Source organism: Heterodontus francisci, chromosome 43, assembly GCF_036365525.1.
Source record: "Heterodontus francisci isolate sHetFra1 chromosome 43, sHetFra1.hap1, whole genome shotgun sequence".
Taxonomy (NCBI): Eukaryota; Metazoa; Chordata; class Chondrichthyes; order Heterodontiformes; family Heterodontidae; genus Heterodontus; species Heterodontus francisci.
The window spans coordinates 17860165-17872316 of record NC_090413.1 but is presented as its reverse complement, the minus strand read 5'-3'; the positions used below and the strand labels follow the sequence as shown (position 1 = coordinate 17872316).

The window sequence follows — 12152 nt, the reverse complement described above, 5'->3', positions numbered from 1 at the left end:
GAATTATTACATAGTTTACAGCAATTATAGATTCCTTCAAGGTGCCAAAACCCAGAAAGAAAGGGCAGGCAACCGTGGCTAACAAAGGAAGTTAAAGATTGTATAAGATTAAAAGAAAAGGTCTATAAAGTTGCCAGAAATGGTAGTTAACCTGAGGATTGGGAGGATTTTAGAATACAGCAAAGGACGACAAAGAAACTGATAAAGGGCGAATAGAATATGAATGTAAACTAGCAAAAGACATTAAAAACTGACCAAGGCGGACCTGCGAGGAGACAGGCACCGACGAGTGGGAGTTCCAGCAGCTTAAAAGAGGCATACTCTCTCACACTCTTACAGGGACAGCGAGAGAGTTCCACGACTGATGTCACAGTTCAGAAAGTGACATGTTGCAAGGGGAGGCTGCTGATTGGTAAGTAGGAACAGGTGGGTATTTCTACCCTTTTTCACTACTTACAATAACTGAAGTAAAAGTAAAGATGGGGATTTTGGGGTGTAATAGGTAGTGTTTGGAGTAGAATAAGGTCAATAGTGTAATTAGTACTCTAAATTAAAGGGGGTAGCTAAGGAGCTTAATCAAAGGCTAAGTCATGGCAGGAGAGCTCAGCCCCGTGGCATGCTCCTCCTGCGCTAAGTGGGAAATCAGGGACACTGCAGCTACTGGCTGATGGCATTGTGCAGCTGAAGCTGCGAATGGACTCACTGTGGAGCATCCGCAATGCTGAGGACGTCATGGATAGCACGTTTAACGAGGTGGTCACACCGCAGGTAATGGCTGCAGAGGCAGAAAAGGGATGGGTGACCACCAGGCCTCCCAGGGGAAAGCAGCAACAGCCAAGTTTGTGGCACCACTGATCGCTCTGCTGCACAGGGGGTGAAAAAGAGTGGGAGAGTCAGACTGATAGGAGATTCAATTGTAAGGGGAACAGACAGGTGTTTCAGTGGCCGCAAACAAGACTCCAGGATGGTATGTTGCTTCCCTGGTGCTAGGGTCAAGGATGTCTCTGAGCAGCTGCAGGACATTCTGAAGGGGGAGGGTAAACAGTCAGAGGTCGTGATACACATTGGTACCAACGCCAGATAGAAAGAGGGATGAGATCCTGCAACAAGAATTTGGGGAGCTAGGTAGCAGATTAAAAAGCAGGACCTCAAAGGTTGTAATCTCTAGATTACTCCTGGTGCCACGTGCTAGTGAGTATAGGAATAGGAGGATAGAGCAGATGAATGCGTGGCTGAGGAGGTGGTGCAGGAGGGAGCGCTTTAGTTTCCTGGAGCACTGGGTCTGTTTCTGGCAAAGGTGGGACCTGTACAAGTTGGACGGGTTGCATCTGAACTGGAACGGGACCAACATCCTTGCTGAGAGGTTTGCTAGTGCTGGTGGGGTGGGGTGGGGGGGGGGATGGATGTAAACTAATTTGGCAGGGGGATGGGATACTGAGTAGAGGTACAGTTGTGGGTGATGCACAGTCAAATGTAGAAGAGAAACTGATTCAGTCTGGAAGGCAGAGCAAATATAGACCTGTTAAGACATAAGTGAATAATGCAAAGCTGGATTGAATCTATTTTAACGCATGGAGTCTTACTAGTAAGGCAGATGAATTGAGATATTGAGGAATTGAACATTGAATTCAATAATTTCAGGACATGATGGGCCCCTCTTGTGTTTAGTTATTTTTTATTTGGTTATTTTATTTTAGTTCCTTTTTAGTTTGGTTAGTTTGTTTCTACTGTGCCTACCCACTGTTCCTGTTAAATTTTATTTAAATGTTTGTGCTTGGAGTGCTTTGTGCTTTACAGTCAATTCACACCCTCTCTGTACTAACGCTTTGTCTTTCAGCACACCATTGACATACTGTTTGCCTTTGCTCCATGACCTTCTGGTCCGTTATTTTCTGTAACCTGGCCCTATCAACACCTCTTTTGTTATCTCTTGCCGCACCCCCTGCTTTACTTCCTTAAACCTTTTACATTTTTAATATGTCAGTTCTGAAGAAGGGTCACTGACCTGGAACATTAACCCTGCTTCTCTCTCCACAGATGCTGCCAGACCTCCTGAGTATTTCCAGCATTTCTTGTTTTTACTTCAGATTTCCAGCATCTGCAGTATTTTGCTTTTAATATAGATGAATGGGGGGCGTTGATTAACACATGGCATTATGATATTGCTATCACAGAGACAAGGTTGAGGGAGGGGCAGGACTGGCAGCTCAATATTCCAGGGTATGGAATCTTCAGGCGTGACGGGAGGGGGTAAAAGAGGAGGTGGCAATGCACTGTTGATCAAGGAGTCAATTACTACAGTAAGGAAGGATGATATCTTAGACAATTCCTCAAGTGAGGCCATATGGGTAGAACTTAAAAACAAAAAGGGGACAATCACTTGGCTGGGAGTGTACTACAGTCCTCCAAACAGTCAGGGAGTGATAGAGGAGCAGATATGTAGGCAAATCTGAGAGGTGTAAAAATAATAGGGTAATAACAGGAGGGGATTTCAACTTTCCCAATATTGACTGGGATAGTCTTAGTGTAAAAGGCTTAAAGGGTGCGGAATTCTTAAAATGCATACAGGAGAGCTTTTTGAGCCAGTATGTAGAAAGTCCTACAAGAGAAGGGGCAGTACTGGACCTAATCCTAGGGAATGAAGCCAGACAAGTGGTAGAAGTGTCAGTGGGGGAACATTTCGGGGATAGTGACCATAACTCTTAAGATTCAAGGTAGTTATGGAAAAGGACAAAGATGGACCGGAATTAAAGGTACTGAATTGGGGGAAGGCCGATTTTAATACGATAAAACAGGATCTGGTCAAAGTGGACTGGGAGCAGCTACTTGTAGGAAAGTCTACATCGGATCAGTGGGAATCATTCAAAGAGGAACTAGTGAGTTCAGAGCCAACATGTACCCATTAAGGTGAAGGGGAGGACCAACAAGTCCAGCGAACCCTGGATGTCCAGGGATATAGAGGATTGGATCGGGGGAAATAAAGGAGGCTTATGGCAGATTCAGAGCCCTGAAAACAGCAGAGGCACTAGAGGAGTATAGAAAATGTAGGGGGGTACTTAAAGTAATTAGGAGAGCAAAGAAGGGATATGAAAAATCACTGGCAGACAAGAGAAAGGAACATCCTAAGGCATTTTATAAGTATATTAAGGGCAAGAGGATAACCAGGGAAAGAGTAGGGCCCATTAGGGACCAAAGTGGCAATCTGTGTGTGGAGCCGGAGGACATAAGTGAGGTTTTAAATGATTCCTTTTCATCTGTGTTCACTATGGAGAAGGGCGATGTAGGTGTAGAGATCAGGGAGGGGGATTGTGATATATTTGAACATATTAGCATTGAAAGGGAGGAAGTATTAGCTGTTCTAGCTGGTTTAAAAGTGGATAAATCCCCAGGCCCAGATGAGATGAATCCCAGGCTGTCATGTGAGGCAAGGGAGGAGATTGCAGGGGCTCTGACACAAATTTTCAAATCCTTTCTGGCCACAGGAGAGGTACCAGAGGATTGGAGGACAGCGAATGTGGTACCATTATTCAAGAAGGGTATCGGGGATAAACCAAGTAATTACAGGCCGGTGAGTCTAACATCAGTGGTAGGGAAACTATTGGAAAAAATTCTGAGGGACAGGATTAATCTCCACTTGGAGAGGCAGGGATTAATCAGGGATAGTCAGCATGGCTTTGTCAGGGGGAGATCGTGTCTAACTAACTTGATTGAATTTTTCGAGGAGATGACTAGATGTGTAGCTGAGGGTAAAGCAGTTGATGTAGTCTACATGGACTTAAGTAAGGCTTTTGATAAGGTCCTGCATGGGAGATTGGTTGAGAAGGTAAGAGCCCATGGGATCCAGGGCAATTTGGCAAATTGCATCCAAAATTGGCTTAGTGGTAAGAGGCAGAGTGCAATGGTCGAGGGTTGTTTCTGCGAGGGGAAGCCTGTGACCAGTGGTGTACCGCAGGGATTGGTGCTGGGACCCTTACTGTTTGTAGTGTACATTAATGATTCAGACATAAATACAGGAGGTATGATCAGTAAGTTTGCTGATGACATGAAAATTGGCGTCAATAGTGAGGAGGAAAGCCTTAGATTACAGGACGATATAGATGGGCTGGTAAGATGGGCGGAGCTGTGGCAAATGGAATTTCATCCTGAGAAGTGTGAGGTGATGCATTTTGGGAGGACTAACAAGGCAATGGAATATACAATGGATGGTAGGATCTTAGGAAGTACGGAGGGCCAGAGGGACCTTGATGTACTTGTCCGTAGATCACTGAAGGCAGCAGCACAGGTAGATAAGGTGGTTAGGAAGGCATGTGGGATACTTGGCTTTATTAGCCGAGGCATAGAATATAAGAGCAAGGAGGTTACGATGGAGCTGTATAAAATGCTAGTTAGGCCACAGCTGGAGTACTGTGTACAGTTCTGGTCACCACACTATAAGGAAGGATGTGATTGTACTGGAGTGGGTGCAGAGGAGATTTACCAGGATGTTGCCTGGGCTGGAGCATTTCAGCTATGAAGAGAGACTGAAAAAGCTAGGGTTGTTTTCCTTAGAGCAGAGAAGGCTGAGGGGAGATATGATTGAGGTATACAAAATTATGAGGGGCATTGATAGGTTAGATAGGAAGAAACTTTTTCCCTTAGTGGAGGGATCAATAACCTGGGGGCATAGATTTAATGTAAGGGACAGGATGTTTAGAGGGGATTTGAGGAAAAATGTTTTCACGCAGAGGGTGGTTGGAATCTGGAACGCACTGCCTGAACAGGTGTTAGAGGCAGGAACCCTCAAACCATTTAAGAAGTATTTAGATGAGCACTTGAAATGCCGTAGCATACAAGGCTACGGGCCAAGTGCTGGAAAATGGGGTTAGAATAGTTAGGTGCTTCATGGCTGGCACAGACGATGGGCCGAAGGGCTTGTTTCTGTGCTGTAAAACTGACTCAAAGCTTCCATAGATACGTAAAAGGAAAATGTTTGGCTAAGACAAATGTGGGTCCATTATAGGCAGAGTCAGGAGAATTTATAATGGGAATAGAGAAATGGCAGAGAAGCTAAATGATCACTGTGTCTGTTTTCACTGAGGAAGATATAAGAAATCTCTCAGAAATAGAGGTCCAAGGGACTAGGGAGAATGAGGGATTGAAGTAATTGACTTGATATTCTACATCCCAGAGTATTGAAAGAGGTAGCTATGGACATAGTGGCTGCATTGATCATCTTCCAAAATTCTATAGATTCTGGAACGGTTTTTGCAGATTGGAAGGTGCAAATGTCACCAAAGGGAGGGAGAGAGAAAACAGGGAACTACAGACCTTGTTAGCCTTACATTAGTAATAGGGAAGATGTTGCAATCTATTTTAAAGGATAATAATCTGATTGGACATAGTCATCATGGATTTATGAAAGGGAAATCATGTTTGGAGTTTTTGAGAATGTTACAGAATTGATAAAGGGGTGTCAGTGGACGTAGTATACTTGGATTTTCAGAAGGCTTTTGATAAAGTCCCCAACAGGAGGTTGCTTAGCAAAATTAAAGCACATTGGATAGGAGGTAATGTATTGGCATGGATTAGGATTGGTTAACAGGCAGAAAACAGTAGGAATAAACCGGTCATTCTCGCGTTGGCAGGCTGTGACTAGTGAGGTACCGCAAGGATCTGTACTTGGGGCCCCAGCTGTTCACAATATATAATCAATGATTTGGATGTGGGGATCAAATGTAATATTTCCAAGTTCGCGGATGACCCCCCCAAAGCTAGGTGGGAATGTGTGTTGAGGAAGATGCAAAGCGGCTTCAAGGGAATTCGGAGAGACTGTGGGTAAGAACATGGCAGATGGAATATAATGTGGGTAAATGTGATTATCCACTTTGGTAGAAGGAATATATGTGCAGAGTATTTCTTAAATGGTAGGAGATTAGAAAGTGTAGATGTACAAAGGGACCTGGGTGTCCTTTTCAATAAGTCACTGAAAGCTAATATGCAGGTGTCGTAAGCAGTTACAAAGGCTAATGGTATGTTAACCTTTATATCGCAAGAGGATTTGAGTACAGGAGTTGTGAAGTCTTGCTTCAGTTGTATAGAACCTTGGTTAGACTGCACCTGGGGTACTGTGTGCATTTTTGGTCCCCTTACTTTAGGAAGGATATTATTGCCATAGAGGAGTGCAAGGAAGGTTCACCAGACTTGTTCCCGGGATGGCGGGACTGTCCTATGAAGAGAGATTGGGGAAACTGGGCCTATATTCTCTAGAGTTTTGAAGAATGAGAGGTGATATCATCGAAACCGACAAAATGCTTAATGGGCTAGACGGGATAGATGCAGCTAGGATGTTTCCCCTGTTTGGGGAGTCTAAAACCAGGGGACACAATTTTAAAATGAACCCACTTTGGACCAAGATGAGAAATTTCTTCACTCAGGGTTGTGATTCTTTGGAATTCTGTCCCCCAGATGCTGTGGAAGCTCAGTCATTCGGTATGTTTAAAGCAGAGATTGATAGATTTCTAAATACCAATGACATAAAGGGATATAGGGATAGTGTGGGAAAAAGACATTGGAGTGGATGATCAGCCATGATATTGAATGGTGGAGCAGGCTTGATGGGTTGAATGGCCTACTCTTGTGTTCCTATCCAATTTCTTTCATCTCTACCCCCCCAGCTCTACACCTTACTTATGCCCTCCCTGTTTGTCCTGCCACTTACTTACCAACCCACCCAGTGTTCCATAGCCTAGGTGGTCCTGTCTCCCTTTTGCATGTTTCCCTTGCCTCAGCACTTCCTGAAATCTCCCCACATTCAATCTCCTCACTGCCCCTCTTTCCCACCCCCTGCCCCCTTGTTCTGTTGGACTTCCACCATTCTTTTTATTTTGCTAGGTTTTTTTCCTCTCTCGTCCTGTGGGTACCCATTCTTCCAAGAAGTGGCCTTTTAGTGCCTTGTCGAGATGGTGTTTCTTGTATGAACCTAGCAAGTCAGTATCTGTACGCTATTTCATCTTGAGTGCACCATACTGGTGTAATCTTAATGGCCATTGTTCATGCATAGTTTCCAGCAGTGGTTAGCGACTACGATCAGACACTTCGATTTTTTTTGCTTGGATATCTTAGAACAATCCAATGCTCCAACTGTTCCTCTGTCTGTGATCAGGTGACCCATAGGGATAGAGCCTGAGGCCTTCTGGCATGTTTAGCTCAGTGCATTTGCAACCTGATGCATTGAGTTTAGTCACAACTTCCTTTAAAATCAATAACTAAGTGTGTAAGTCCCAACCCCTCCAGATTCTCATTTATTGGTCGAGCTGAATTTGTAGAACAAATCTTCAGAAACAGCAAGGGGTGGAAGGTTATCAGGGGTAGGTGGAAATGTGGAGTAATCAGTTCAGCCGTGAATTTATTGAATGGTAGAGCAGGCTCGAAGGGTCGAGTGGCCTACTCCTGCTCTTAATTCGTATGTTAGTATTTCAATAAGACTTACTTTGGTTACAATGTTGCAAAATTTGGCAGTATTGACTATAACCATTGCTGAACCCTTCCTGTAACATGTAGAGAGTATCTGCAAAAATCAATAGTGTTTTGTAATTTTTCAAATGCAACATCATTCAGTATACTTTGGGAAGAGTGCGAATAACTAATGTTTCATAGGTTGAGTGTCGTCGTATTAGCAGTGGAGGTCTCATTCTTATTGACTTTGCTAAATAAATGGCATAGGATGATTTGGAAGGAGGAAGATTGCAACTGCTGTCTAAGTAAATCGGAGGTTTTTGATTCCCCTTGTGTGCTCTCAGTTTCTCCAATGGCAATGGGCTGTTGAGCTCCAAAAGTCTTCTCTCAATTTTAGGGAGGGAGCACTGGCATAGCGTAACTCCAGTTCACGTTGAGGCAGCTCCAAGCATCTAGTTCAAAAAGTGTTAAGTCTGAGATAAGGTGGCAGATCTATTGATATCCATTAAAATAAAAGCAAAATACTGCGGATGCTGGAAATCTGAAACAAAAACAAGAAATACTGGAATCACTCAGCAGGTCTGGCAGCATCTGTGGAAAGAGAAGCAGAGTTAACGTTTCGGGTCAGTGACCCTTCTTCGGAACCGAAGAAGGGTCACTGACCCGAAACGTTAACTCTGCTTCTCTTTCCACAGATGCTGCCAGACCTGCTGAGTGATTCCAGTATTTCTTGTTTTTGTTATTGATATCCATTGCTGGATTGTTCCATTTAGCACCATAAGAGCAGTTGACACATTTTGCATTCTTGTTTGCTTCTCCAGGCATTCATGGAATTGATGTTTGAGCTTTGAAAGTTATTGTATATTGTGTTCCTCACTATTAGTTTCAATCCATTGTTTTCTTACATGTTTCCTGTTGAAAATTCTTTTCTCGGATCAGTTAACATTAATCAATTTCATTGAAAGGTTTAGTCCAAATAACTGAGACATGAGTGCAAATCTGAAAAATTGGTCATCTTGATTTCATTGTTATAGTTCTATTGTGTGACTCCTGATCCAAATTATGTAACTTCTTTTTTTGTTTTCTAGTTAAAGTGTTGATGAATCAAAAATTTACTTGGCAGTGAAAACGCTAGTGGCTATGGAGTTGCGACCTAAAAGCGTCCTAAAAATGGCATTTGTAACAGCCCTGCTCAACTCTGGGAAAGGAGTTAATGTTAAGAATTGTGGGTACTCCAAGACCACATTGAGGACCAAGAATCTCAGCCAGCATTAGCTCCTATCTTTGACTCGACCGCTACATGTAGACTTTTCTAGGTTATATTTGACCAAGATAAGTTTCTCATTGAAACAAGGGTTGTGAATCGTTGGAATTCTCTACCCCAGAGGATTGTGGATGCTCCATCGTTGAATACATTTTAGGCTGGGAAAGTCAGATTTTTGGTGTTTCGGAATCGAGGGAGATGGTGAGCAGGCAGGAAAGTGGAGTTGAATCCTAAGATCAGCCATGATCATTTTGAATGGTGGAGCAGGTTTGATGGGCCATATGGTTGTCTACTGCTCCTGTTTCTTGTGTTTTTGTGCCCAAGATGACATCAAGGAGAGTCATCCTTGGAGCACTCTCTTGTGCAATTCAAGGCTAAAGGAAGTGAAAGTTATTCCAACTAAACCTGGAAGTAACCTAGTGCTTCCCTTAATTGTCCTACCATTATTGATAAGAGTATTTAAGTTTGGAACTATCGGGCAGACTTGCTAAGGTATTGTCACCACTTAATGGGGTGCATCAGAAAGATTGGTTGAAATGGTATTGAAAGTGTTTACATTGAGAATTAAGCTGAATAAGGCCACATTATGATGGTAGACTTCGAGTCATGGACCCAGCATCCTAGAGGAGGGCAAGATCACCAGCTCAATAGAGAGGTTATAGAGTCATAGAGAGATACAGCACTGAAGCAGGAAGATCTGGAAATCTCCGCTTTTCAGAAATATGCTGCACTGACTGGAATTTAAAATCCTACGTTAGAACTGTGACTACACTTAGGACTTACTTGGCTATAATGTGCTTTGTGACAGCACTGAGGCTGTGAAAGGTGCTATGTAAATGCAAGTTCTTCCTTTATATCTGATAAACTTGCTGTTCTAAACTATGTTTACTGATTTTCAAAATGAGAAGAGTAAGTGCTGGAAATACTCAGCAGGTCTGGTGCATTTGTGGAGCGATTCATCTTCATCTGATGAGTCTCAGACCTGAAATGTTACCTCTGTTTCTCTCTCCACAGATGCTGCCAGACCTGCTGAGTATTTCCGGCGCATTCTGGTCTCATTTCAGAGTTCCAGCATCTGCAGTATTTTTCTCTTAGATTACTGAATTTCAGTCTAGGACATTGAGTACATACTAATAGGTACTTTGATACATCTGAACTGCCATTATAAAGCTTATCATATTAAATAATAGCTGCCCAAGTACCTTGTATATGCTTGCCGTTTAATATTATAGTCATAAATGTTAGACATGTTAAGTCATGATTTCACTGACTTCCTTTGACTTTGGCCAGAGGTTAACTCATTTTTTCAGTAGCCAGCATGTGTATAAATAGTTGGTTGGCACTGTAGTTATGATTTGGACTGATAAGACTGTTAAGTTCTTGGCAGCCAAATTCAGGCATCTGGTCATGCCTTGACATGGATGGTAAATTACTAGACTGTTTGAGTTGTAAACTGGTTCAGGATTACGATGCCTGCATCCACAGCATATTGTAAGAATGCTGGTGAACTGGAATTTAACTGGAACTAAGTACACAAAACTTAGTCTTTTGTGTTTGTGTGGTTTGATGAGTCTTGGAAACCGTACATGATGCATGATTATTAATGGGGACTGCAGATTCCTCAAATATTGAGCTGCAATCCCCTACCATCTAAACAACAGTTTGCTTTACACTACGCCTGAAAAGTTGGGGGGAGCAGGGCACAGGAATTGCCCAAGTCCACCTACTTTTAGTTTATTTTAAGATTGTCATTTGTATGTCACAATCTGGTTTAGAAAAGATGTGTAATAGTTTGAAATATCATTTGCTAGCAAATTTTATTCTTTCTTTCTACTCATGCCCTGTCTCCATCCCCCAAACCCACCTCTATACTGATTTTTATTGATGTATAGTCCCATGGCTATGCTATTTTATTCCTAATGCTTCCTAGCCATTTATTCTCTGGAGGATGCAACTTCAAGTTAGACTTTTTTCTCCCTCCAATTTTATTCTTGGGATGTTTGTCCCAGGATTGGTAAGATGGGTCAGGGACTTACTCATTTTGCAGCTACCCATGCTCATTATAGGTAGTTGTAATTGGATATTTCCTGTTTTCAGATGAGTGTCTGCCCAATTATTCCCACTTTTACAGTTACTCTTGATCTAAAGAGCAAATATGTGGCATCAAATCTTTTCCACTGCCTGCTCTCTTCCCACCAAGCTCTCCATGTAAACCAAAGAGGTTTCCTTAGTCTGATTCTCCCATCAGGATATCATTTTCATGGATCTGTAATTGTATTGTCAGTTCCTGAAAGGGCCTGCTTACACTCTAATGTCAAGCAAGGGAGAATCGGGTCCATTTCCATAGTGTAGTGTAAAAACATCCTATTACTTCCGTAGGTATTAGCTGTGGCTCAGTTGGTAGCACATTTATTTGAGTCAGAAGGTTGTGGATTCAAGTTGCACTCCGGAGACGACCTCAAATATCAAGGCTGACACTCTGGTGTAGCACTAGGGGAGAGCTGCACTGTCAGAGGTGCTACCTTTCAGATGGGATGTTAAACCAAGCTTCTGTCTGCTCCCTTGGTATAGACGTGTTTTAAAAAAAAAAAATCCTATGGCACGATTAAGAGGAGCAGGGGAGTTATCCCTGGCTAATATTTGTCCCTTCATCAACATCACAAAAACAAATAATCTGGTCATTGCTGTTTGTGGGAGGTTGCTCTGCACTTAGCTGCCGCATTTTCAATATTACAACAGTGACTGCGCTTCATAGGATCAGAGGAAATGGGAGCAGGAGTAGGCCATTCGGCCTGTGAGCCTGCTCCGCCATTTAAACAGATCATGGCTCCACCATTTTTTTCCCACTTTCCCCATATCCCTTGATGTCATGTGTATCCAGAAATCTATCAATTTCTGTCTTGAATATGCTCAATGATTGAGCTTTCACAGCCCTCTGGGTAGAGAATTCCACAGATTCACCACCCTCTGAGTAAAACAACTCCATCTCAGTCTTAAATAAAAACGAGAAATGCTGGAATCACTCAGCAGGTCTGGCAGCATCTGTGGAAAGAGAAGCAGAGTTAACGTTTCGGGTCAGTGACCCTTCTCAGTCTTAAATGGCCTACCCCTTATTCTGAGACTGTGCCTCCTTTAAAGGCCTGCTTGGGTCTGCAAAAAAAAACCCCGACCCAAACCTGACATAGCCACATCCAACCCGGACAGAGTCCTTCCATTTCTTCCTGCGCCCGCCCGACCTGACCATCAGTTAGCTTACCTTCCGTTTTTCACTTTCTTGCTGATCTGCACAAGCTTAAAGAAAACCTAACAACAGCACCTTTCTGGTCCAAAAATTAAATTAACAGTGGAGCCACCTATCTGTGATGGTGTCTCTGACCTGGCCCCACCCGAGCCCGAATGCCGGACCCGGAAGTGCAACCCGACCTGAACCAGACACCCGTTGGGGTCGGGTAGC

At 43.1% G+C, this 12152-nt stretch overlaps 1 protein-coding gene across 7 annotated transcripts in view; it reads left to right on the top strand.

Annotated features, from left to right (window-relative positions):
• The window catches only part of brd4 (bromodomain containing 4), a 218749-nt gene that overhangs the window by 58819 nt on the left and 147778 nt on the right, over positions 1 to 12152 (top strand). Inside the window, exon 3 of one of the 7 annotated variants that reach the window (XM_068020989.1) lies at positions 340 to 412. The exons of the other annotated variants lie outside the window; for them this stretch is intronic. Within the exon in view, the coding sequence (XP_067877090.1) occupies positions 387 to 412 (26 nt within the window). The 5' untranslated portion in view covers positions 340 to 386. The remainder of the gene's footprint in view (positions 1 to 339; positions 413 to 12152) is intronic. 7 annotated transcript variants of the gene reach the window in all.